The sequence below is a fragment of the Boleophthalmus pectinirostris genome, unplaced genomic scaffold, assembly GCF_026225935.1.
Source record: "Boleophthalmus pectinirostris isolate CB_2022bp ecotype Guang Dong unplaced genomic scaffold, ASM2622593v1 HiC_scaffold_2823, whole genome shotgun sequence".
Taxonomy (NCBI): domain Eukaryota; kingdom Metazoa; phylum Chordata; class Actinopteri; order Gobiiformes; family Gobiidae; genus Boleophthalmus; species Boleophthalmus pectinirostris.
In genome coordinates this window covers 1555929-1582357 of record NW_026571288.1, presented here as the reverse complement: position 1 = coordinate 1582357, position 26429 = coordinate 1555929, and the positions used below count along the sequence as shown (strand labels likewise).

General features: G+C 39.7%; 2 protein-coding genes across 3 annotated transcripts in view; one reads left to right on the top strand and one right to left on the bottom strand.

The window, feature by feature from the left end:
* The window catches only part of casp9 (caspase 9, apoptosis-related cysteine peptidase), a 15454-nt gene extending 7669 nt beyond the window's left edge, over positions 1-7785 (bottom strand). Inside the window, exons 1-4 of one of the 2 annotated variants that reach the window (XM_055159819.1) lie at positions 7479-7785; positions 3639-3855; positions 291-404; positions 132-190 (exon numbers count right to left, since the gene is read on the bottom strand). In XM_055159819.1, the coding sequence (XP_055015794.1) occupies positions 132-190; positions 291-404; positions 3639-3855; positions 7479-7610 (522 nt within the window). In that variant the 5' untranslated portion in view covers positions 7611-7785. The remainder of the gene's footprint in view (positions 1-131; positions 191-290; positions 405-3638; positions 3856-7478) is intronic. The other variant, XM_020932448.2, reaches the window with a different exon arrangement.
* Positions 7786-7986: 201 nt separating this feature from the next.
* On the top strand, positions 7987-26146 carry dnajc16 (DnaJ (Hsp40) homolog, subfamily C, member 16). Its single transcript, XM_020932440.2, has 16 exons — positions 7987-8091; positions 11660-11834; positions 13301-13367; positions 13442-13751; positions 14143-14327; positions 14413-14517; positions 15130-15288; positions 15749-15879; positions 17034-17205; positions 18253-18429; positions 18906-18982; positions 19966-20046; positions 20154-20222; positions 21999-22169; positions 23308-23529; positions 25743-26146. The coding sequence occupies exons 2-16, from the start codon at positions 11665-11667 to the stop codon at positions 25948-25950; spliced, it is 2304 nt and encodes a 767-aa protein (XP_020788099.2). The 5' UTR covers positions 7987-8091; positions 11660-11664; the 3' UTR covers positions 25951-26146.
* The last annotated feature ends 283 nt before the right edge of the window (positions 26147-26429 follow it).

Below are 26429 nucleotides of genomic sequence, written 5' to 3'. Positions count from 1 at the left end.
TTTATAAATTTCACTATTGTTTTTGATGCTCAGTCCTTGCTCCCCGCGCCAAGCCACTCCCCCTTCAGAGCGCTACCACAACACAATCTGCATGCATTAGGCAAATGAAGCTGTTATTGAATTCCTCTCACCTGAATACTGTCTTTGCGTGTTCTCTGCGGTTTTGGTCTAAGGACGTCTCCTTCAGGAGCTGTTACAAAGTAAAAACATAATTAAACTGCAATGTTAAATGAAATGATGCATGAATATAACTCAAAATAACAGATGAGTATAAAGACATAAAAGCTTACAGGGAGTTGGAGTGGTGCTGCGTTTCTGCATCGGAGAAATGGGAGGAATGGGAGGAATGGGAGGAATGGGAATGGGAGGTATTATTATTTTCTCGTCCACATCCATCAGGGACACTGTAAAAGAAAAGTGTTTTTTTAATAATAAAAGACAATCCAATCCACTTTATTTCTAGAGCACATTTCAGAATGTTTGCCCTGCAAACGCCGTGCCCCGCAAACGCGGCACCTCACACTGACCGTAATAAGTCTAAGCTTAAACCTTACCCTAATCGTAATCCTAACCATAGCCCCAACCCTAGCCCTATAAATCTTAATTTAACCCTGCAATTTTCAAAATTTGGCAAAAAAAAAAATCCAAGATGGCGGACTTCCAGTTTGTAAAGGGGCGTGGTCACAATATACATTTTTGTTTTTATTGCCATGATGCATGTGGATACCAAATTTGGTTTGGCTACGCCAACGTTTGTGTAAGGACGTCCCATTGGCAAGGATACAATTTTGGCTTGTTGCCATGGCAACACAATGTCAGTGGGGTGTGAGCATCACTGAGTTTTTTAATCGAGACCATGTCACAAATGTGAGTACCAAATGTTGTATATCTGTGACAAATAAAACCTTATTTTCAGGGTCAGGGTGTGAACCCATGATTAAAATTTGAGTGAAATCGGCCAAAGTTTGTGCAAATCGTAAGGGGGCGCTATTGCACCCACTTTACTTACATCAGTCCTTTCAGGGTTGAGGTGTGAACTCACGATTAAAGTTTGAATGAAATCGGCCAAAGTTTGTGCAAATTATCACTTGTCGAAGTTTGATGGTGAGCCCCAAAAATAAACTAACCGAAATTTGCACCATTGCCACGGCAACACCGTTTGACCTTTTAAAAAGCTTTTAACAACTTTTAATGTCGCACTTGTCTAGATGATACAGAATGATTCTGATGAGTCTGGGTCAAATGCCCGAGGACCAGTTCATTAAAGTATGAGGACAGGAATTTGTGCCTTCGTCACCAGGTCGCACGATCAATCCAATATGGCCAACTTCCTGTTGGTTGCCTAGCAACCGCATAATATACTTTTTTGTTCCTATTCCCATGATGCATCTGTGTAACAAATTTAGTTTGGCTAAGCCAAAGTTTTTGTTGGGCGTCCTACTGGCGAGGGCAGATGTTTAGCCTGTCACCATGGCAACACGATGGGAAATGGCATGGGGTCGTCATTGACTTTTTTGATTGAGATCATGTCATGAACCTGTGTACCAAATTGTATATGTCTACAACGAAGTAAATTTTTGCACTACCATGCAATTTCCCTAGGGGGCGCTATTGCGTCCATTTGAGATTTTCTTATATAAATCTGTTCAGGGTCGGGGTGTCAATCAACGATTAAAATTTGAGTGAAATCGGCCAAAGTTTGTGCCAGAATTTGTAGATTTTACCAATGGAGAGTGTATGTCATCGCTATGGCAACGCCATAAAAAATATGACATGGGTGTCATTGACTTTTGGATCAGGATGCCAAAATGGAATTTTGTGCAAAATTTCAGAAATTTTTGAACAACTATTTGGGAACAAATGATTTTCTTCCATATTAAATTTTGTTTCAATCTATAGGGGGCGCTAATGCGACAAATTAATAATTTTCACATGAAGTAGCTTCAGGGCAGAGAGTTTAACAACTGTTTCAAATTTCATTGAAATCGGAGTTTGTTTGAGCAAATGGGAGAATTTGTAAATCTCCAATATTGTGTGCATTTTATGTTGCTTCACTGCTCAGAGATCGTAAGACGTGTGTGAAAAATGTGAATAAGTTTTGATGTTCCACGTCTTGAGATGATGTGGACCAAATTTGATCTCGTTCGGGTGAACGCCCTCGGAGGAGTTCGTACAAGCTTAGCCAACTTTAAGCCAATATTACTGCCCCCTAGTGGAGCACACGGTGTTGGCGTAAGAATATTTTTTCCTTGTCTTGACATGATCGACTTCTGTGTCATGATTTCATGATTGTACATGCAATTTTTTTTTGCCCTCATTCATATTCCCTAATGCATTTTTGAGTCGTTTGGTGGCGCTGACGAGCCATTTTATTTATTTTTGGAAAATGAAAATAGCCAAAAGTTAAAGAAGCGCGAGTTTTACCAGATGGCAAAATTTCCAGGACTTTTCGTCATTGTTTAGTGGGTGAAAAATGGGTGAGTTGGTTAGGAAAAAAATAATAAGAAAGAAAGAAAGAAGGAAAGAAAGAATAATATTCTAATGCGAGAACAATGTTCCACTTTTTTTTGGCCGACAAACTATACATTTTCGGAAACCTCTGGTGCATTGCTACGTGATGGCGAGGGTCCCTGGTCACTACGGGCGAGTCACGTTGCACCATTCCATTTTTCAGCCACTAGGAGCATCGCTTTGCGATACTAATAGGCCCTTCGCCAGCCTCTGGCGCTCGGGCCTAATAAACTACTAAAATAATACTAGTCTTAAAATAATAAAACCAGTAAAATAAAAACAAAATCACAGAATAGAAATAAATAAACCAATAAATAAATAAAGACAGTTGTATGGAGCTCCAAAGAGACCGCCTGCTCCGGTTCTGGAAGTAAATTTTCCATTTATTTTTCTCATAGACATTTCAAAAAATTCAAAGGCATCACTGAGGCTAAGCAGCTACTAACATCCATAACGTGGTTGTTTTAACAAACACACATTTCAAATGCAAGATTCAGCACAATGCTTTGATAACTCAGGGGTTTATAAAGCTTCAGAAACAGTTTTAAATGTGAAATAAGTTCTAGTTGTTGTGTCATTAGTTATGACAGAGATGGTCAGTCCTGAGCTTTCAAACCTTTAATATTCATGGTTTTTTTTGGAAAGTAAAATTTATGAAAAATTTACTTCCGGAACTGGGAAGTAGGTGGTTGCTGTTGAGTTCCATTGTTCCCACAATGGGGAAATTCCAGTGTTGCACCTCTAGACTGTAGAGCTTGGGTGTCCAAACTTTTTTCATCAACGGCCACATATGTAAACACAGATGAAGCAGAGGACTTATTGAGGACCATAAACTGGTGCTCACAGTACAATGAATAATTGAAATATGTGCATGTTAGAATGAGCCATCTGTCCTTTATTTGTGCTAAGATCCTCAAAACCACACACTAAAAATTAATTATTGGCTTCATCAAGGTAGATTTTCAAAAAACTTGTAATAGAAAGTAAATTTTTCATTGATGCAAGGTAATTTGGGCCAATTCTCCTGGAAGCCTGAGGGCCAAGAAAAATTTGTCTGAGGGCTGCAGGGCTGCATTCGGCCCACGGGCCATAGTTTGGACATGCCTGCTGTCGAGGGACACTCTCACCTCCCTCACCTATGGGCAGAGGCTGGAGCGTGGGCCGGAGCACAGGGGGGGCTGAAGGCTGTAGTGTGCCCAGAGAGGAGCCATCCCTCAAGGCTTGGACCAGTCTCACCTGCCCCGTCTCCTCCAGACTCTCCAGAAACAATGGGAAAGCTCTGCTCCCACGAGTCTCAAGGTCCCGCACAAGCTGCCGCGCCTGGTCCCGCCTGGTGCCTGCGCTCTGCAACCACCACAAGACGCCAGGGTCATAATGCAAGACACAACTATGTAGAAACACTTGTACTTTTCTAACACTACACTTTACTCGTACTTGTGTAATATATTGTACAGTGTAACAGTACTCTTACTTGAGTAAAGTTGTGCTTCCTCAAGTGACAAAAGCTTCATGTGACAATATGAAATGATCTGAACATTTGTGGTTCTTGCATTTGTGTCTCACTTTTATCCTGTATAATTTAATATTTTATTTTACATCACATTAACATTCAGTTTCTTGTACCAGTACTTTCACTTTCTCCCTCTTTGTCTGAAATGGTACTACTTATACTTTTTAAAATTATTACAGACAATATAATAAAACATGAAACAATATAAACCAAACAAATACATAGATAACAAAATAATAATACAAAAAAACAAAAACAAAAAAAACATTCTCTCATAACACCACTCTACAATACTGCAATCTGACAGTCTGACAAAAAAAATAAAAAATCGAATAAAAAAAAACAACTAAATTTATGGAAGAATTTCTGTCTACTCTTAGTAATATAGTAAAGTAATATAATCCATGTTTTTAAGGAGGACCTACTGATGTTCCCAGATGGCAGAGAGGAGCTCCAGGAGAATGACACATCATTTTACACATTTATAAATTTACATAAATATTTTTTTAAAACAGTTGTATTCAATATAATGCCAAATGATATGCTATCGCCTCTTTCAAGATCAGGTGATCATTGCTAAAATTTGGTAACTGTGGTGTGTGTTCTCTGTCTGCGGGACAGTCCTCTGTCTGCGGGACAGTCTGTCTGCGGGACAGTTCTCTGTCTGCGGGACAGTCCTCTCTGCGGGACAGTCTGTCTGTAGGACAGTTCTCTGTCTGCAGGACAGTCCTCTGTCTGTAGGACAGTCCTCTCTGCGGGACAGTCCTCTGTCTGCGGGACAGTCCTCTGTCTGTAGGACAGTCCTCTCTGCGGGACAGTTCTCTGTCTGCGGGACAGTCCTCTCTGCGGGACAGTCCTCTGTCTGCAGGACAGTTCTCTGTCTGCAGGACAGTCCTCTGTCTGTAGGACAGTCCTCTCTGCGGGACAGTCCTCTGTCTGCGGGACAGTCCTCTGTCTGCAGGACAGTCCTCTGTCTGTAGGACAGTCCTCTGTCTGTAGGACAGTCCTCTCTGCGGGACAGTCTGTCTGTAGGACAGTTCTCTGTCTGTGGGACAGTCCTTTGTCTGCGGGACAGTCCTCTGTCTGTAGGACAGTCGCTCTGTCTGTAGGACAGTCCTCTGTCTGCAGGACAGTTCTCTGTCTGTAGGACAGTTCTCTGTCTGTGGGACAGTTCTCTGTCTGCGGGACAGTCTGTCTGCAGGACAGTCCTCTGTCTGTAGGACAGTCTCTGTCTGCGGGACAGTCTCTGCGGGACAGTCCTCTGTCTGTGGGACAGTTCTCTGTCTGCGGACAGTCTGTCTGCAGGACAGTCCTCTGTCTGTAGGACAGTTCTCTGTCTGTAGGACAGTCCTCTGTCTGTGGGACAGTCTCTGTCTGTAGGACAGTTCTCTGTCTGTAGGACAGTCCTCTGTCTGCAGGACAGTTCTCTGTCTGTAGGACAGTCCTCTGTCTGTAGGACAGTCCTCTGTCTGTAGGACAGTTCTCTGTCTGTAGGACAGTCCTCTGTCTGTAGGACAGTTCTCTGTCTGTAGGACAGTCCTCTGTCTGTAGGACAGTTCTCTGTCTGTAGGACAGCCGTCTCTTCTCTGCACTTACACTAATAAAAACAAACAGTAGTTTTGTTGCTGGCCTAAACTGCTCTGAGTTTAACTTGATCTCAACTCTCCTCACTTCTAATATTCAGATTTCTTGAAAAATGTGTGAAAATTATCTATTAAGTTAAATAAATATTCATTTTATAACTTTAAAGTCATTGTCTATGGACACTACCAAATGGTTCTATGTTCTTTCTGTATGTAGCTTTAAACAACTAAAAGAATCTCATATAAACTTTTTACAGAATGAGTCTGCCAACATAAATAAAAAAAAAAAAAAGATAAATGAAATTCCCAAACTGACTCGTGAGTATTTAACGACATTGTCTATGGACACAAAAAACATTTTTGGACAAACAAAATAACAATTTTAGCATTTTGTTTTGGCCAAAGTTATAATATCAATATCAACTTCTATATCATAGCTGAAAGGGCATGCACTTTTTCTTCATATTTCAGGCATCACGTGAGTTTCTTAAAGAATCACTTGTAATAGAGGCACATTTTTATCTGTTATAAAGCATGATTAAGCAAATATTTTAGATTTAGATCTTAGATCCATTTCAGGAATGTGGTTCTTCTTAAAATAAAAATAAAAAAAGAAAAGCAAAATATGATTAAATGATTTTTTGTGGCCATACCAGCTGGTCAAAGCCTGATCCCGTCAGATCTCAGAAGCTCAGCCAGGCCGGGGCTGGTCAGTACTTGGATGGAGACACTGGAAAAATCAGGTGCCACAGTGGAGCCCCAGTCACAAAAACTGTTGTTGTGTCCTTAGGCAAGACACTTGACCCACATTGCCATTATGAAAGTGGTGTGTGTGTGTGTGAGTGATGGTGGTGGTCGGAGGGGCCGATGGTGCAGATTGGCAGCCTTGCTTCCGTCAGTCTGCCCCAGGGCAGCTGTGACTACAGTAGTAGTTTACCACCAGTGTTGAGTGAATGAATAATGAACTGTGAAGTGCTTTGGGAATCTTGAAAGGCACTATATAAATGCAATGATTAATACATTCATTCATTAATGATTACTACCAGTTTATTTGTTATAAAATAGGGCTGGAAATCATTCAGAAGTTGTCGATACGATACATACCTCATACATGGGCCACGATACGATACATATATTGATACAGTGAGCTTTCCATTCGATACAATTTAATACAATATATTTCAAATCGATTCAATATGGTTCAATAAAAAATAATGGCTAAATCATGTCTGTGATACTAAAATTCTTTGTTAAACCACTTCTTGTGCAAAGTTCATAAAAAACACAAAGTTCAAAGTGCAAAGTCAATCAAAACAGTGAAAATGTCAAATCTCTCTTCCTCTAAACAAGCAACAAAACTGTAGCGCAGGGCTGGAACAAAATAATTTAGTAAAATATATTTTAAAAAATGACACTTAGCGATACAGCTAGTGATACTTAATGATACTGCATCATCACATTAGGCGATACAATATATCAATATTTTAATATTTTTGCACACCCTAATTATAAAATAATCATATATTTTGTCAAAAAATGATATTCTCATGATATTGTTTTATAGCTGACACAGAAATATTGATACAGGAAATAATAAAAAATGCTTCTGATTCGGTCACATAAGAGAATATTTCCCAGCACTTTTCACACACATTTGGGAGAAGAAATGTTCAATTTATAAAAAAAAAAAAAGACTGTACACCTGATCTTGAAATAGACGTTTGTATAAGAGCATGTTTGTGATGTAACATGGTGACATGAGCTGAACATCATTTGGGACATTTTAATCAGTGGCATTAGAAGTATGTATTTGTTGTTTGTTCTTTAAATCATATAAACAGCTTTTGTCCTGGTTCTTTTGACTGTGGTCGTACCTGAATCTCGTCGATCATGTCCTGAGTGAAAACTCTCTTCTCCAGCAGCAGATCGTACAGACTCGACGGCTCCAGTTCTTTTACCAGGTTCGTCCTGTTACGTTGAAGAATCTTTTTGTGCCTTTCGTCCATTTCCCTCCTTCAAAACAAAAACTCAACATGCACACGTAAAAACTCCCAATAGCTTAATTTATATGGCTGATCTCTAATCAAAACACGTAATTCTAATTTGTAGTTCAAAAATAAGGCAGGTTTCCTTTTTTGTTTACAGCTTTCACACTCATTACGAGCTCTACTTCCGTGTTTACATCACCGCCGGCTGTGATTGGTCCGTAGCTCTAGGTGCATTGGATTTATTACACCGCGTACGCTTGATGTCGTATTTCAAGCACACATTGTGGCGATTGTAAGAAGAGCACCACGCTGAGTTATAAATCAAACGCACCCAAGCAGAATCAATGAACGCGAAATACTCAAACTCCCAAAATTGCTTTCGGTTCTTTAACACCGCCCCTTCAGCAGATGCCGGAGGAGAAAGGGATGCGGACGAGAGCATCTTTTGGGATCGTGTCTCTAAATGTTTACGATGATAAACATGAGCCGTGCGTTTGAGGTGAGTGTCCAGCGCCTTATCTGCGCACAACGAACTAGAGCCACTTAGCAAAACGCACACAGACATGTTTAGTCGTTTTTAATAGAATTTGACATTTGAGTCGCCAGATTCCAGAGCAGAAGGTGCTAAATATCAGAATAAAAACATGTTTCTTTATGCTAAAAGCCGACGAGAGCAGATGCGTGAGGATCAGATGGTGCAAGTGCAAATAAAGGTTAAAATGACAATATGAAAATCAAATGAAACCTGCCAGCATAAGTCCATCTGAAACGTGTCTTTAAAACAGTCTTCACACTGTGGTAACCAATGTTGGGGAGTAACAGATTACATGTACCCGAGTTACATAATCAGAGTACAAATTATGAGTAACTGTATTCAGTTACTGTTTCAGTGAGTGGTAATCGGATTACAGTTACTTTGTTGAAATAAATGGATTACACGGCGGTATTTTCCTGTTTTCATATTTTGGGTTAAACCAGGACTAAACCAGGACTAAACCAGAACTAAACCAGAAATAAACCAGAACTAAACCAGGACTAAACCAGGACTAAACCAAGACAAAAAAACAGGACTAAACCAGGACTAAAACCAGGACTAAAATCAGGACTAAACCAGGACTAAACCAAGACAAAAAAACAAGACTAAACCAGGACTAAAACCAGAACTAAACCAGGACTAAACCAGGACTTCAACCAGGACTAAAATCAGGACAATATCAAGTAATCCAAAGTATTCAGATTACGTTACTCACTTTAAGTAACTTAATGGATTCCGTTACAAAATACATTTTGGGATATGTAATCTGTAATCTGTAGGGGAATACATTTTTGGACAGTTGGTAGTTTGAGGGTTGGTAGTTTGATCCTCAGTGCCAGCATTGCTTATATATATATATATATATATATATATATATATATATATATATATATATATATATATATATATATATATATATATATACATATCATTTAATGTAGGGTGACCAGATGTCCCTATTTTCTCGGGACAGTCCCAGTTTTGAGCCCCATCTCCCCTGTCCCAGTGGATTTATCAAAAACATTAATTTGTCCCAGTTTTCTATAAGAAATGTCCCAGGTGTCCGTATGTTGGACCAATCTGATCCCTGCCAACAGTAAATAGAGGCATACATTGTCATTTGTTTAGGTAAAATACAAAAAAATCTGCTTAAACACAAAGAAAATGTGACTATACTGACTCACATGTCAGTCAGGATTGGTCTCTGCAGAACAGTTTTCCTTCATTACTCACTCTTTTCACAATTGTATTATTACCAACCACCAAAAAATGGGATGTCCCAGTTTTATTTTGAAATTCTGGTCACCCTAGTTTAATGTGATGATACAGTATCGATATCGTGGGTTGCTGTATCGATTTATCAAAGGGCTGCTCAATTATGGAAAAAATCAGTATCACGATTATTTTGGTCAATACTGTTGTGATTATTTAAACGATTACTTGTAAGTTACATGAAGCATTTATTCAGCATTTCTCTCTCTCTCAGACAAACAAAAACACAACACTTTGTTATTGATAATTTGATAATTCAAATTGAAAATCAATATAGGCTACACATCTGAACCTTAGAGCAGTTTTGTGATGTATAAAACATAAAATGAATAAAATAATAAAATAAACTAATAAACTAAATGTGTCCAAAATAAACTATATATCCAGCTTTTCTACAATCCCTATATTTAAAAAAATAAAATAAATATATTTAATTGCATAAAAAATATCACAAAATAAACTTTGTTAAACTTTAAATCTTTTCAACTCAATTATATGAGTTTGGAGATTCTTTGACACACAAATCGAAATCACAATCAAAATTCGATTAATTGCACAGCCTTAATATATCGCCAGTCGTATTTTTTTGGTATATTTTACAAAATTATTTTCTTCCAGAGCTACAGTTTTGTTACTTGTTTAGAGGAAGGAAACTCGTTTAAGCGACACATTTGACATTTTCACAGTTTTGATGATTAAAATGTTTGTGTTTCATATGAACTTTGCACAAGACGTGGTTTAACAAAAACTTTTAGTGTCACAGCCATGTACAGATGTGACAATAACTGAAATATTGTGATATCGTGTCGTCAAAAGTCTCACAATAATATCATGGGCCATCACAATATCGAATCTCAAGTCTCTTTGCTTAAATTCATAGTTATGATGCAGCAACAGCTAAAAGAAACCCAGGGAACTACATAGACCATGATCCTTTGCTCTGTTTCAGTCCAATTTACACAATTAAATAACTGTTATTAAGCAATTTAAATCTTACCTCTTTGGGTTATGACAGAACCAAAGGCTGGTCAAGGCATTTTTTAAAGGAAAAAGTAGTGTATTCACAATTTGTCAGCCTCCACAAAATATCACAATAAATATCGTACCGTGAGATGCATATTGTGAAAATATCATACTGAGAAATTTGAATATCATTACATCCCTACAGCCATGATTTAGCCTTTATTTTTTTATTGAACCATATTAATCAGTTGGAAATATTGAATCAAAAGTACACTATATCGAGGTATGTGTCGTATCGGCTTTCTTAATTTTTGGTGCTTGTTCTTGCAGAATGACAGTCCCTCTCCCTCATAAGTGTATCGATGTACACGCAATGTAACAAAAATAGTCTAAGTTCACCTGTGTTTTCAGTGGCCCAGTTTTGTGCTGCCGTATTTAGAAGCTTCATTATGTGATTGTGTGTCTGTGGCCCACTTCTGGTGCACATTCTGTACATCCAAGTAGTTCAATCATTACAATAGTGCTGTCACGATACTAACATTTCAAATGAACAGACTCAGCTTTTTTAGTATGTAGACCTGCTCAAATAAATATACTGTGTAGCATCTATACTATACTGGTGTCTCCAAACGAGCTGTGAGACGCTGCAGAACATCCAGAACGCTGCAGCTCGGGTCCTGACTTGAACTAGGAAGTACGAGCACATAAGTCCTGTGCTCAGGTCTCTGCACTGGCTCCTGTGGCTCAGAGAATAGACTTTAAAGCAGCTCTGTTTGTGTACAAGTCTCTCCATGGCCGAGCACCAAAGTCCATCTGTGACATGTTAGTGTCATATGAACCATCTCACACTCTGAGGACCGCAGGGACCGACCTCCTGCTGGTGCCCAGAGTCACGACTAAACAAGGGGAGTCAGAGTTTCAGGTTCATGCAGCTAAAACCTGGAACAGTGTGAACATGTGAGACAGACTCTTCTGTGACGCTGTTTAAATCCAGACTCTAAACATTTCTGTTTAACTGTGCATATGACTGAAAGGTTTTCATTCTGCACTCTTCTCCCCAATTTATGTCTCTCTTTTTTTTTATTTTAATCTTCATGATTATTTATGTTTTGATTTGTTTTTATTATGATTTTAATGTATTTCTTATTCTGTAAAGCACTTTGAATTACTTTGTGTACGAATTGTGCTATACAAATAAACTTGCCTTGTCTTGCCTTGCCTACTAGTTTTAGTATCGATTAGTGTCTGATTTTCTTTACTTTTGATGACCCTATTTAACCTGTATGATTATTTTCAGCAGTGATGGCGGCTTGTAGGACATCGCTCTCCCTTCTGTCCTTCCTCCTCCTCTTCCTCCTGGTTCTACCCTCTCAGTCCAGACCGGAACTGGACCCATACAAAGTCCTGGGTCTAAGCCGGAAAGCGAGCCAGGCTGAGATCAAGAGAGTCTACAAACGACTGGCAAAGGAATGGCAAGTATTTCTGGGTTTCAGATGACATCATAACATTCTACAGGCCTACATGATTTAATACAGATGGAGGCAGCTCAGATAAATACAGTTGGATTTTTGTTGTAATACAGTGAGTTCTTGAGTCTCGTCAGTAATAGAAATGATCAGGATCAACATTTGTGCATTTACAGTTTGTATATTTGTGACAAAGTACAATGTATTGAATAAGGAAAACTGTGTGTTGTCCCTCATCTGGGAGTATGACTTCATCACATTCTGGAATCTGAAAACCACCAATTTTCTTTAATACAACATACATACAAACATACATTATTTAAAGGTGCATTATGTAACATTTCTAATGAGGGGTTTTCCACCTGCTTAATTTCAATTACAGATGCTAAAAAAAAAATAATAAAAATAATAATTATACAACTAAAACTAGTAGTAGTTGTAACTCTAAACAGGCTCGCTGCTCCACAGACCTGATCTGTAGGTTGCATACACAATATTCTAGAATATCTATCATTTAAAACTGAGCTGGAGCATTAATCAGTATTTCACTTTGTCTGTTTGTAAGAGTTATCTGCCAACACGCTGTCTAAAAGTGTCTATGTCTAAAAGTGTCTATGTCTAAAAGTGTGTATGTCTAAAAGTGTCTATGTCTAAAAGCAAACTATGGCCCGTGGGCCAAATGCGGCCCTCAGACAATTTTTTCTTGGCCCTCAGGCTTCCAGGTGAATTGGCCCAAATTACCTTGCATCAATTAAAATTTAACTTTTTACTGCAGTTTTTTTGAAACTCTACCTTGATAAAGGGAATATTTAATATTTAGTGTGTGGTTGTAAGGATCTGAGCATGAATTAAAGGTAATTTTAATTTTTTGTCTAGTATGAAAGTGGTGTGTGTGCAGAGTGGCATGGCAGCCGTGCCTCTGTCAGTCTGCCCCAAGGCAGCTGTGGCTACAATAGTATCTTACCATCATCAGGTGTAGAATGAATAATGCTGTGTAAAGCATCTTTGGGGAAAGCCTTTGTGAAAGCGCTATATAAATAAAGACTTACTTACTTACCAGTCTACGGCCCTCGATCGGCCTCTGCTTCATCTGTGTTTAGATATGTGGCCCTTGATAAAAAAGTTTGGACACCCCTGACTTAAAGTGTCTATGACATAGACACTTGTATTTGACTAAAACACAGTTAAAATAATATTTAATGTTTCATGTTTCACAGTATGGTATTAAATCTATTTTCATGGAGACCAAACCACACCAAGTTACTGGTCTAATCTGTGGAGAGGCAGTTTATTTTCCTGGTATTATCCCACCAAATAAAGTCAAAGTTAGAGAATTAACAATAAATTGAATTATCATTAAAACCTGTCTTACGCTCTTTAAGTACTGTAGATTGTATAGGCTTATTATCAGTGAGGAATGAATAAACTTGTGTTGAAATCCTTTATAGAAATGACATAATGTGTTTTAACAGGCACCCAGACAAAAACAAAGATCCTGGAGCCGAGGACATGTTCATCAAAATCACCAAGTCCTACGAGGTGAGTCCTGTTCAGATGTTAGCGCCGCTTCTCTGAAGTGATTTTAAAACAGTGTCTCTACTTTGTAACTGTAGGTCTTATCCAACGAGGACAAACGAGCCAACTACGACCGCTTCGGGCAGCTGGACGACACGCAGCCGTTCGGACATCGGCGCGACAACTTTTATTTTGACGAGGCTTTCTTCAACTTCCCGTTTAACGCCAAAAACCAGCGAGACTTCAGTGAGAACAGGCATGCGCTGCAGTTCACCCAGTACATCCAGCAGGTGGTGCCAGACAGCCACAGACGGCCGTACCTCATCAAGATCACGTCCGACTGGTGCTTCACCTGCCTCCACATCGAACCAGTGTGGGACCAGGTGGTGCAGGAGATGGAGGCACTCGGTCAGTGTCTCAAAACAGTAACACACAATATAGAATCATCTGATATCTGCACTTTGGTCTGCAGCACTAGAAAAACGCCTGTGAAAACGTTCTATCCATAGACTCTATAAAGAAGTGCCTCCAGTCAAATGAAGCTCACTGAGGCTTGCAGTTTTACGATCAAATTTGGAGCTGAATTCCATATTTTGGAATTGTTATCACCAGTATCATCCACAGAGCCAGTCCGGAGTCAGGGAGCTGAAGGTTTAGCATGCAGCTGCTAGTAGGTTAGCTCTGTCCATTTACTGTATACAGCCACGAAAGAAAAGTGAATTCTGTCAACTGGACAAAAGTTCATCAAAAGTTGTGCTTTCATATTGAGTAAAATGTCTCCCTGTGCGTCTCTCGTCAGGTGTGGGCATAGGCGTGGTGGATGTAGGTTATGAGCGGCGTCTGGCCAATCACCTGGGAGCCCACCGGACGCCCTCTATCTTGGGGCTGGTGAGCGGGCGCGTGTCCTTCTTTCACTACGCTGTGTCCAGAGATCTGCTGCTGCAGTTTGTGGAGGAGCTGCTGCCCCAGAGGCTGGTCCACAGGGTACAGGCCATTTACTGCTGGGAAGAACACACTGTAGAGCACGTTTTGGGTTTTAATACATTTATTTTTTATTTGAATTTTTCAGGTGAATGACCAGAAACATCTTGAGTTCTTGGGCAGTTGGCACGAGCTCAACAAACCTCACGTCCTGCTGTTTGACCAAGTGCCCACAGTGCCCCTGCTGTTCAAAGTGAGAACACAGGTTTATTAAAGTGTAACTCAGTGGGAAAGTGGACACCCACAAACCACAAGAGTGACTGGTTCAGTGTCAACTGTTGTTGTGCTCTTCTGCAAGACACACATACCTCTGAATGCAACGTAAAACACTTTGGGTGTCTTTAAAGTGGGGTATCTGACTTAAAAAATAATAATGAATTGTGCTTTCCTTATTTTGTGTTAACTGTAAAAGCAGTGTTTGTGACAAGATGTTCCTGCTGGTCTCTGTCTACAGCTAATAATAATTCTTATCAACCTGAAAGCAAGAGCACTAAGCAGCGCTCTGACTAAACAAAGCTCTTGTAAAGCCATGCACGAGTCTGAAAACTCATGCATGTGACCAGTAGTGATGTGCAAAAGGCTTTGGGAGACATATAGTCATTTTAAATACATGCTTCCTCCTTTCACAGTTTAAAAATCAGGTGCCACTGTTTAAAAACGAGTTATAATTCAATTAAAACTTACGGAAACAACTATTTAAAAATCTGATATTTGATACTAATAGTTTTTCATTTAGTGCACACAGTCAGATTTACTTGATTCTTATACAGTTTCCATATTAAACGTGTTGTTCTCTTGTCTCCAGCTGAGCGCGTTCTCCCACAGAGACCATCTTCAGTTCGGGTACGTGGACCAGGGTGTGTCTGAGACCTCCCATCTGCAGAAGAAGTTTAATATCAACACGTACGCTCCCACTCTGCTGGTGTTTAAGGAGAACACACAGAAACCAGCCGACATCATACAGGTACAGACACCGCAATGAAAACTCTGTGTTTCTGTAAAACCTCACATCGACCTGTCACGATAAATACTACATCAACTTATCGTTCAGTATATGGAAGATGGAACAATCCTTTATGGGGGTCAGTTGGGGAACATTTTGTTATTTTTCTGCACTGTGATCAGCTGTAGAGGTTTGAATAAATAACTTTTATGACTCATTATACACACTTATGCAAGTATTATATAAGTGTTTCAGTCTGTTATTTCTTTATCGCAGTTAATGGGACTTAATCATCGACTTCAAGGTGATTGTGTCAGAGATTCATATCTTATTTTCCAGACTTTTGAAATATAAAGAAAATCTTTTAAAAAATCTTCTGAGTAAACACATTCACTCAAAACAGGACAAACACTATGAATGAAAGTACTTCAAACTCCTCACACTTGTATATTTCACATATTTCATGTTTTTTCCTCCTCAGGCGAAGGATCTGAAGAGGCCGATCGTGGACGAGTTCTTGTCCAACAACCGGTTCCTGAACGCACCGCGACTCGTGAACCAGGAAGTGTTTAACGAACTGTGTCCCGTCAAACAGTTCCACCGCCGCAGGAAGTGAGAACTGTGTCATTATGTTAATTTAGACTGGAACTTTTATCCTGTTTAAGGTTCTTTATGTCAGACAGTTACATGTTACAGCACAGCTCCACAAATCTGCAATGACAAAACAACAACGAGCTCATTCTACCACAGACCCCTGACCTGTCCTCCAGCTCACTCTAAACTATAGGGCAGACTTATTAAACTTACAGCCGGTGGGTACAATCAGGCCCAAGTTCCATTTTCCTTATTTAAAACAAATCAAATAAAAATGTGTCTCTAGATGATGAGAAAGTATCTGTTTTTGATATTGGTTTTAGTATTATTAGTATCTGACTTTGGACAACCTTGTCTTCTAGTTTATTCAAAACTGGTGGGTGAATTTGGCAGAGAAATATTAGTAAAACAAAAATCGATGATATTAAATAAAGTGGTTGTTGTTGTAGCATCATCATGTGCTTCTCTCCAGTCTGGAGCCCATGGCCCTCTGGAAATCTGGTGATGTCACCTACTTGTCTCCATGAAAATGCTGTTGTGTTGTCTAGAATGTTCCACAGTATAGATGAATAATGATTGTTTTTTTGAGCAATAGAAACACCCAGAGTGAATAAATGCTAGATGATATATTTAATGTCACACCATGGAACATTCCAGTTAAAGCAATAACATCTCCATGGAGACAAGACCCTTCACCAGAAAGGTTGTGGTCTAAAAAATGACTAGGTACTACTAATTACTAAGTACGAGTAAAAAAGTACTTGGGAAAAGTACTACTCAGGTAAGAGTAACTGTCAGGACGTAACATCTGATTTATAATTTGAAATGAATGGAATTTGAAAGACAAAACATTAAATAAGTTACAAAAGCTGGTGTTTTCAAAGGACAGAGACCAAAACGAGACAAAGTTAGACATGAAGATGTAAAAAACACAAATGTTCAAATGATTTCAGACGGTAAATAAATGATAAATTGTAAAGCATTTGTCACTTACTCACAGTGGGAAGAGTAACCACAACTTGTACTCAAGAGTACTGTTACGTCAGTAAAATATTACTCACGTAGGAGCAAAAGTGTGCTGCTGGAAAAGTGCAATTTCATTTAAATATTACACAAGTAAATGTAACTGAACCCTTTGTTAACTGTTGTTTCCCCTGGCCGCTCTGTCTCAGGTTCTGTGTTCTGCTGATCACTGATGAGGAACACTCTAATGGACTTGAGGAGTTTGTGTCTTTCGCCTCCACAAACTCACAGGAAGTGCTCAGGTTCACTTATGTTTATCAGCGTCTGCAGCAGCCGCTCTGTGAGGTTCTCCTGCTCAACAGCGCCCTCTCTCCTCCTCAGGTGACATATACTCTTATAGAATCATGGATCTTACTGTGCATTATAGATGCTTTGGTTTCAGTTTCACTTCACATTATACATTGAGCACAGGGGATACAACACCTCTGACCAAACTCATTTAAGGACAAAGGATATTCTATTCTGCTAAATCAACTTGTCTGAGCATTTAACTATGTTATAATGCTGTCCTTTCACCATTTGCTTCCTCAAAAACAGGCCACATGAGGGCTGATGAAAGGATGAATGGTTGTGTGAAAGAGATTTGAATCTAACCAACTTTGACGAGATGAACCTGCAGCGCCTCCTGGAGGGCATGACTGTGCCCAGCTGATGAGCAGGGTGGCTGTGGTCAGAGGCGATTCTGTTACTTCAAAGTCGTGTTTGAGATGAGCTATAACTGTGTATTCTCCATGGGGCTGGGTGTGGCTGATCTGAGAACTGTGCACTGTGGTTAGAGTTGTGTCGCTGAAAACACAGCTGAAAACACTCAGCTGCCACACACGGCTGGATCTGAAGTCCCCGATGAACAGAGATGATCTATCCCCACATAGTATCCACATATCCACAGAGTACCCACATAGTTTGCATAAAAACCAATACATCTACATGAAAAATCCAAAGTTTGGACGCAATTTTTAATTTGTTTCTTCTTTATTTAATATTTACACTGTGAATTCTCACTGAAGGCATCAAAACTGTGAATGACACATGTGGAATGTAGCAAACAAAAAATACAAATTCATTCAAAACTTGTTTTAGGTGCTGCACAGCTGTGAAGTGAAAACCATTTCAGGATACTTCATCATGAAGCTCAGTGAGAGAAGGCCAAGAGTTTACAAAGCAGAGGGTGGATACTTTGAGGATCTGCATATAAAATATAAAAAAATATATATTTATTTCACGTATTTAACTTTTTTCTTGCTACATAATTCCATCTTGCTTCACATATTTGATCTCTTCTCTATGTATCATAAATGTAGAAAGTAATAAACATGAAGAAAAAAAAAAAATTGAATGGGGGGGATGTGTCTAAACTTTGACTGGTAGGTGCTGATTCTGGAGCGGCGAGCTGCAGGTAAAGTCCTCTTTAAACCGGTGTGTCAGTGGAATGGCAGCGACCAGGACAAACTGCACCTACAGGGGGCGCTGCAGAGGCTCCAGACAGACCCGTCCATCCTGAGCCACGAGACCACACTGCCCCAACTCAACAATGAGTTTGCCTCTGTGAGTCCATGTGTCTGCCTGCTCTACTTTACACTGTGTGCCCTAAAAACTCACTTACCTTTACTCAAGTACATTTACTTTCTTACTTGAGTAATATATTGTACAGTATCCTACTTGAGTAATATTTTAGTAAAGTAACAGTACTCTTACTTGAGTAAAAGCTGTGCTTCCTCCTCCCACTGAAAGTCTAAAGTGACAAAAGTTCTATGTGACAAGCTGAAATGATTTGAACATTTGTGTTTGTTGCAGCTCCTTCACAGAGGATTTAGTTGTGTCTGTCCTTTGAAAAGACCAGATTTTGTGATTTATTTAATGTCTTGTCTTTACTCTAGCTTCAAATTATAAATCAGATGTCACGATATTTGCTCATACTGCAGTAGATTTCCTAAATCCTTGAAATATTTCATGTGCTGTTCATACTTAAAGCAGGTGTCTCTTTGGTTCCTGAACCTCATTTCTTTTTCATGGCTCTGCAGGTGTTTGTGCTGCGCTGGATCTATGCGTCATGTGACTACCTCTCTGATGTCATCGAGGACATTCTGCACAACAACTGGTGAGAACACAGTAACAGGACCGTTTCCTTAAAGGTACACTACAGAACTTCACTGGAGGGTGCACCACCTGCCACCTGCTCACCTCAATGGAGAGGTTATTGCTTCACCTCAAATGTACTGTATTAAACTTATCTCTATGGTGATAAGTGGGTGACACTGCCAGGTCAGAAGATGCTCAGAGAATATCTTCTTCAGATTCACAAAATGTTCTTAATCACCCAAATTCCTTCTTAAGTGACAGTTGCACCTAATTCACCAACACCCAGCTACGAACACCACAACACTCATTTACCTTTTATTTACATTAACGTTAATGTGTATTTGGTTAGAAACGCCCTCTGAACTTTCAAATATGGCTGAAGTGGGTTTTGTTATTATGATGTGTGAAAGTGTGAGGAGAGAGTGATGAGGAGGTCAGGTCTACACACTACAGCTGTTTTACAACTTCAGCTGTGATTTCAAATGTCACATGAACACACTAAGAGAGGGAATACTTAAGTCATAAACTTATACAAATAACATTTTTATATGAAATAATTTAAGAAAATACATAACTTACAATCATGGAGGAATTCAAATTTTTTGTTGCATTATCAGAGTAATAATATTCTAAAACAACAGAATTGTTGTTCTTCTGATTTCTCCTGACTGTTTGTAGGATTTGTTCTTCCAGAAGAACATTTTCAATTGAAAAAAAATGCTGTAAATGCTAAAAATGTTTATAAGAAGCCCTTGAGTACAAATTTGTTTCATCAATGAGGCCCAGTGTTTGTTTTAGGTATTTTAGCAATAACAACACCTGTAATTGAACAAAAAATACAAGACACATAAAAGTAACACCATATCGTGGGATTTTCCAGGCAACACAATAACATTTCCATGGTATTTTCAGCTGGTGGTCCCCCAGGAGAGAAGTTACATAGTACACCTTTAATCAGTATGTATGCTGTGTGTATTACTGAGTGTTACTGACTTTGTCCAGGAGAGAGATGATGCCGCTTCTGTCCCTCATCTTCTCTGCTCTGTTCATCCTGTTTGGGACGGTGGTGGTTCAGGCGTTCAGGTACAAACACATTCTACAAACATACACGACTACAGGATTTATGCTTTAGTAACAATCAATACTTTAGGAATACTCAGTAAATATGAACGTGTTTTTGTTTGTTTAAGCGACTCAAGTGAAGACAAACAGATCAAGATAAAACCGAAGGAGACACCAGTGACCAGTGCCACATCAAGGCAAGAAAAAAAAAACTGTATTTATAATATATTCTGTTTATTACCCAATTTGAAAATACAGTAACTTTGTAATGGGTCATAATAATATCAGTGTATAATTACAATATATTAGAGGGAGAGTGAGAGGCTCTGTCATGTGTGGGGACTCAGATAAAGCAGAAGAAGACTGATAGAGTGTTAAATGCAGCCTCACTTCTGTCCCAGGGCAGCTGTGGCTACAATACCCATATGGAAAAGATATAGACAAATCATACACCATTTTAACATGTTTTAAATGAATCCTAAAAGATTTGTATATGACAGTGAAAACAGTTATAAGATCTTTGGTAAATATGTGCAGCATGAAACATATCAAACTTTGTAACCTGCAAGAGCTGAATATGACACTAATCCCACACACAATGTCCTCACAAGTGTTGGACAAAGGTCGTTTTTACCACAGAATCAAAGAAAAACAAGTGAAATGATGATTGTTTCCTTGTGTGTGTGCGCATGTGTGTGTTTGTGTGTGTGTGTGCGTATGTTTGTGTGTGTGTGTGTGTGTGTGTGCGTGCGTGTGTGTGCATGTTTGTGCGTGTGTGTTTGTGTGTGTGTGCATGTTCGTGTGTGTGTGTGTGTTTGTGTGTGTGTGTGTCTGTGTTTGTGTGTGTGTGTGTGTGTGTGTGTTGTGTGTGTGTGTGTGTGTGTGTGTGTTTGTGTGTGCATGTGTGTTTGTGTGTGTGTGTGTGTGTGTGTGTGTGTGTTTGTGTGTGTGTGTGTGTGTGTGTGTGTGTTGTGTGTGTTGTGTGTGTGTGTGTGTGTGTGTCTGTGTGTTGTGTGTGTGTGTGTGTGTGGTGTGTGTGTGTGTGTGTGTGTGTGTGTGTGTGTGTGTGTGTGTGTGTGTGTGTGCGTGCGTGTGTGTGCATGTTTGTGCATGTGTGTTTGTGTTTGTGTGTGTGTGCATGTTTGTGTGTGTGTGTGTCTGTGTTTGTGTGTGTGTGTGTTTGTGTGTGTGTGTGTGTTATCATGGGGGTAAACACAGTAATGTAAATATTGCATTAAAACCTTAAAAAGCATCTTCCACTGATGTCACAGTGAACAAACATCAGGCTGTAAAAATATTTTTACTCTGCAAAATCCTAATGATTACAAAGGTTATATTGACTTGTAATATTCCAAAAAGCAGCTACACACTTCTGTGTTTTTCACATGCCTCAACTGACAAGACGTCATATCACTTACAAATACCAGAGTACTTGTACTTGTCCTCAATATCTGCTGTTGTTCCCTGTGGAGTCAGTAGTTAAGTAGCTCAACTGATCTGTCAATTGGTAAATCACTGGACTTCCACATGGGAGACCTGGGTTCAAATCCCCCTTTAGACTTAGATTTTTTTTTTCCTGCAACATATAATTAAAGAATACAAACATTACATGGAACATACACAGAAAATGTAGTTGATCATGAACATTACCTGTAAATGTCATGCAAAATGTTCACTTTATCTTTACATCTTTATCTTTAATATAGTTGTATGAGAAAAATGCAAAAGGAGTGACTTTTCAGTAAACCACACATGACATATTAACCTTAAAGATTTACTACAAAGACACTGGTCAACTCTTATATATTTTTTTTCCTTTTTTTTCACATGGGTAGTATCTTACTAGAGTGAATGAACAATTGTCACAAAACTCTCTATATTTACATTTAACCAATTAGTCATTTTGCTGTTTTTATTTTATTTTGACTAATTGTTTGGTTTAAGTCAAAATCTTGTTTCCTGTTTGATTCCAGCCGAGCTCCAAAGAAGAACTTTGTGGAGGTGACGGAGCTCACAGACGTCACGTACATCAGTAATTTAGTGCGACTGAGACCAGGGCACCTGAACATCGTGCTGGTTCTGTCCGACGCCTCCAAGAACATCCTCCTCAGCAAGTTCGCCAAAGAGGTCCACTCCTTCTCCGGGTGAGACTCTGCAAAACATGTGGCACTTTAAACAGGAGCTATTAGGCAAAATGGAGCTTTCTACCGTGTTATAACATTATTTCCTCCTCAAAAATATGACTGAAGATGTTTGAGATGTCATCCATGCATGTTTGTGTATTTTAGTGATGTCCTGGGCTCAGTGTTGGGGAGTAACAGATTACATGTACCCGAGTTACGTAATCAGAGTACAAATTATGAGTAACTGTATTCAGTTACAGTTACTGTTTCAGTGAGTGGTAATTGGATTACAGTTACTTTGTTGCAATAAATGGATTACACGGCGGTATTTTCCTGTTTTCATATTTTGGGTTAAACCAGGACTAAATCAGGACTAAAACCAGGTCTAAAACCAGGACTAAAACCATGACTAAAACCAGAACTAATCCAGGACTAAACCAGGACTAAATCAGGACTAAACCAGGATTAAAATCAGGACTGAAACCAGGACTAAACCAAGACAAAAAAACAGGACTAAAACCAGGACTAAAACCAGGACTAAAATCAGGACTAAATCAGGACTAAACCAGGATTAAACCAGGAGTAAAACCAGGACTAAAACCAGGAGTAAATCCATGACTAAAACCAGAACTAAACTAGGACTAAACCAAGACTAAACCAGGACTAAACCAAGACTAAACCAGGACTAAAACCAGGACAATATCAAGTAATCCAAAGTATTCAGATTATGTCACTCACTTTAAGTAATTTAATGGATTACTTTACAAACTACATTTTGGGGGATGTAATCTGTAATCTGTAGGGGAATATATTTTAAAAGTCACCTTCCCAACACTGCCTGGGCTCTATTTGAACCCTCTTTATGGTTCACAGTATGATCCTGTCCAATACACAAGCCTAAGTCACCCATGCTCCACTACGGCTATTTATACAAAAGCCTTTTACAAAAATAAGAATACACTCCAACTCCAGCGGCATGTAAACTGATTGTGTTGTCATAGCGCTCTGAAGGGAGTGGTTAAAAAACAAAACTTATAAAACATGTTAATACATTCTTTTAGCATTTCCAAAAGAATAAAATGTAACATGGAGCAGATGATAGTCCACAGAAGTGTAAGAGCCCGTCTTTAATGAATGAACCTGTGTGTTTGAAACTCAGCAGTGAGATGTTACATTTCTCCTTCCTGAACATCGATAAACACATGACGTGGATGAGAGCTCTGCTGGACCACGCCCAAGACCCCATACCCTTAGACCTGGAAGAAGGACCAGAGCAGAGACCGGAGCAGAGACCGGACTACAGCGGGACTGTGATGGCTCTTAACGGGCATAAGAAGTATCTATGCCTGTTCAAACCTGTGTACACCGGGGAGGACGCCAGGTGGGAGAACTTGTGTTTATACTCCTCTTTTAACACAGCAACACACAACAACAAGGCTTCAGTTTTCAAAGAATCAGAAATAACTAAAGGGATGTGGGCGGGGATAGGAGGGAGTTGAAAACCTCAAATAAAGGCCTACAGCAGTGTTCTCCAGCCTGTACCTCGAGAGTTACCAGTAGCTCTCCACCCCCTTCCAAGAAGCTCACCAAGGGATTTCTGAATGATACTTATTGTGGCGAACACTGTTGGGCAAGTGACTTTAAAACTGTAATGTGTTCTTTATGACTTGTTACTGTCATTTCAAAGTAATTAGTTACATTACAATATTAATGTATTTAAAATGTAGAACATTACATTACTATTGCAGCACTTTTAAGTTACTCTCACCAAAAGAACTGTGAAGATGCTGAAGTTTTGCACCATATATGGACTGAACCAGGACTGAACCAAGGACTGAACCAAGGACTGAACCAAGGACTGAACCAGGACTGAACCAGGACTAAACCAGGACTAAAACAGAACTGAACCAGAAGTGAACCAGGACTGAACCAAGGACTGAACCAGGACTGAACCAGGACTAAACCAGGACTAAAACAGAACTGAACCAGAAGTGAACCAGGACTGAACCAAGGACTGAACCAGGACTAAACCAGGACTGAACCAGGACTAAACCAGGACTGAACCAAGGACTGAACCAGAACTGAACCAGGACTAAACCAGGACTAAAACAGAACTGAACCAGGACTGAACCAGAACTGAACCAGGACTGAACCAGGACTGAATTAAGGACTGAACCAGGACTAAACCAAAACTGAACTAGGACCAAACTAGGACTAAACTAGAGCTGAACCAGGACTGAACCGGGACTAATCTTGGACTAGAACTTGGAAGCTCGATCAGGCATCAGCTGTGGTTTGCCCCATGGAGTGTGGAGTTCTGCGTCGGTCCTTTCGCTCGTGGTTACCTCACGGTCTATGCGGGTGCATCTCCGGCGTTTCACCTCCGCTGATATCGCGGTGATTTTAGCAAATTTGCTTGAAGATAAACGAAAAACCTCACCACTTCAATCCAGGTTAAAAAGCATTGTGACGTGCGTTACTGACATTTGTACCAAGTAAAATATTACACTTTTTTTTTTCCCTGTAATGCCTTACATTACTGTGTTCCAGCAAAAAGCAACGCATTACAGTAATAACTTGTATATTATACGCATTACAACAACTGCCCAACACTGGTGGCAAACAACTCAGATTTGATGAATGAAATGCTTAATACCATTGTAAAGGTCATTTTGATGCCTCACTGTGTGCAGTAATAAATGGACAATTGTTTATGTTTCAAAGGCATCTGACTGCACCCATCTCAGGCTTAATGTGGCTCTTCTATTTATTACATTTTTGCAACCACTAAAATGAATATCTGTCTGGTATTTTGTAAAAGTAGCTCACTGGAGGAAAAAGGTTGGAGACCGCTGCACTACAGGATTACTCAAACATGTATTGCTATCATATGACAACTTATAAAAGTTGATTTTGGTCTGCTTTAAGGTCCACCTACTCATGATTTTTACCCCTAAAAAGCACCAGCAGAGGGTGCAAGAACTCCACCTGCTGAAGCACCAGTGGGTGAAGTAAAAACTTCAGTATTTTTGTATGTTATTAGATTCCGTTTTCAGACCTAGACTTTTGTTTCATACCTGACAGTTTCGACTGCTCACTAGTGCTCTTCCCCAGAGTGGCGCTGTCGTCCTGCCTCCACCGGTAGAAAGACAGCGCAGCAGTTTAAATCAGTTGACCAGACACGTCACAGCAACATCATGTGACCACTCTGAGGAAGACGCTAGTGAGCAGTCGAAACTGTCAGGTATGAAACAAAACTCTAGGTCTGAGAAAAGAACCTAATAAAATAAAATATCGGAAGACCAAATGAATCTCTTTGGACTATTCAGTGTGGTTGTGTTGTATACAGGCTTAAATGAGGGAGTCAAGCTCTATAAAACTCAGCTTTTCACAATGTTCCTTTAGTTTAGGCTGCAGCACTGTGCCAACCTCACTGTGATCATTTCCATCCTGACTGTAAGAGTTTGCTGAATGTCTCCCCCTACTCTTCTCTCCCATTTTGTGCTTTAATCTGTCCAAAAATCTTGTAAAAAGTCAACAGTTGAAAAAGTGTAAAAGCACAATCTTTAAACACATTTTTGCTTCCTCTTTCAGTAAATCTGCAGAAGACGAGGGCAGTTTTGCGAGGTCCAAGTCTCGGGACGACCACAGAAAGTCCAGTCGCTCTCGGACCCAGTGGACCCTCCAGCTGCACCACAAACTGGACCGACTGGGGCTGTGGATGGAGAGGCTGCTGGAGGGAACTCTGCCCAGATACTACCTCCCCGCCTGGCCCGGGATCCACACCATCACCCCCAAGTAGAAGCACACAGCCCGGAGTAAGAGCGGCACCATCAGCCCCTAAATGAGTCGCACAGTCTGGGCAAAAGATGCTCCCTGCTCCCCCAGAACAGAACGACACAGCCTAGGCAAAAGACAGAACCATCAGCCCGTAACCTGGAGCGACACCTGCTGGTCAGTGCTGGACTTTACCTGACTTTTTGCACAGAGACATTTTACAGTGATAGTTATAGTGAATTGAATTATCCATGTATCTCTTTATTCATGCCTAGTAAAAATTATGTTTTTTTTTCATTCAAAAACCAAAAACAAACAAAAAAACAGACTTGTAATTCAATAAATGCAAGGTACGTGTTTAAAGACGGGGTATTTTACTTGTGTGTGCTCTTCCCTGCGAACCACGTTACCTTCTATTGTTTTGAAAAATCTATACTCGCCAAAAACACTGACCCTCTGAGTTTCCCCTCCCGTTACTCGTTACTACGTCACCCCCCCTTCAGA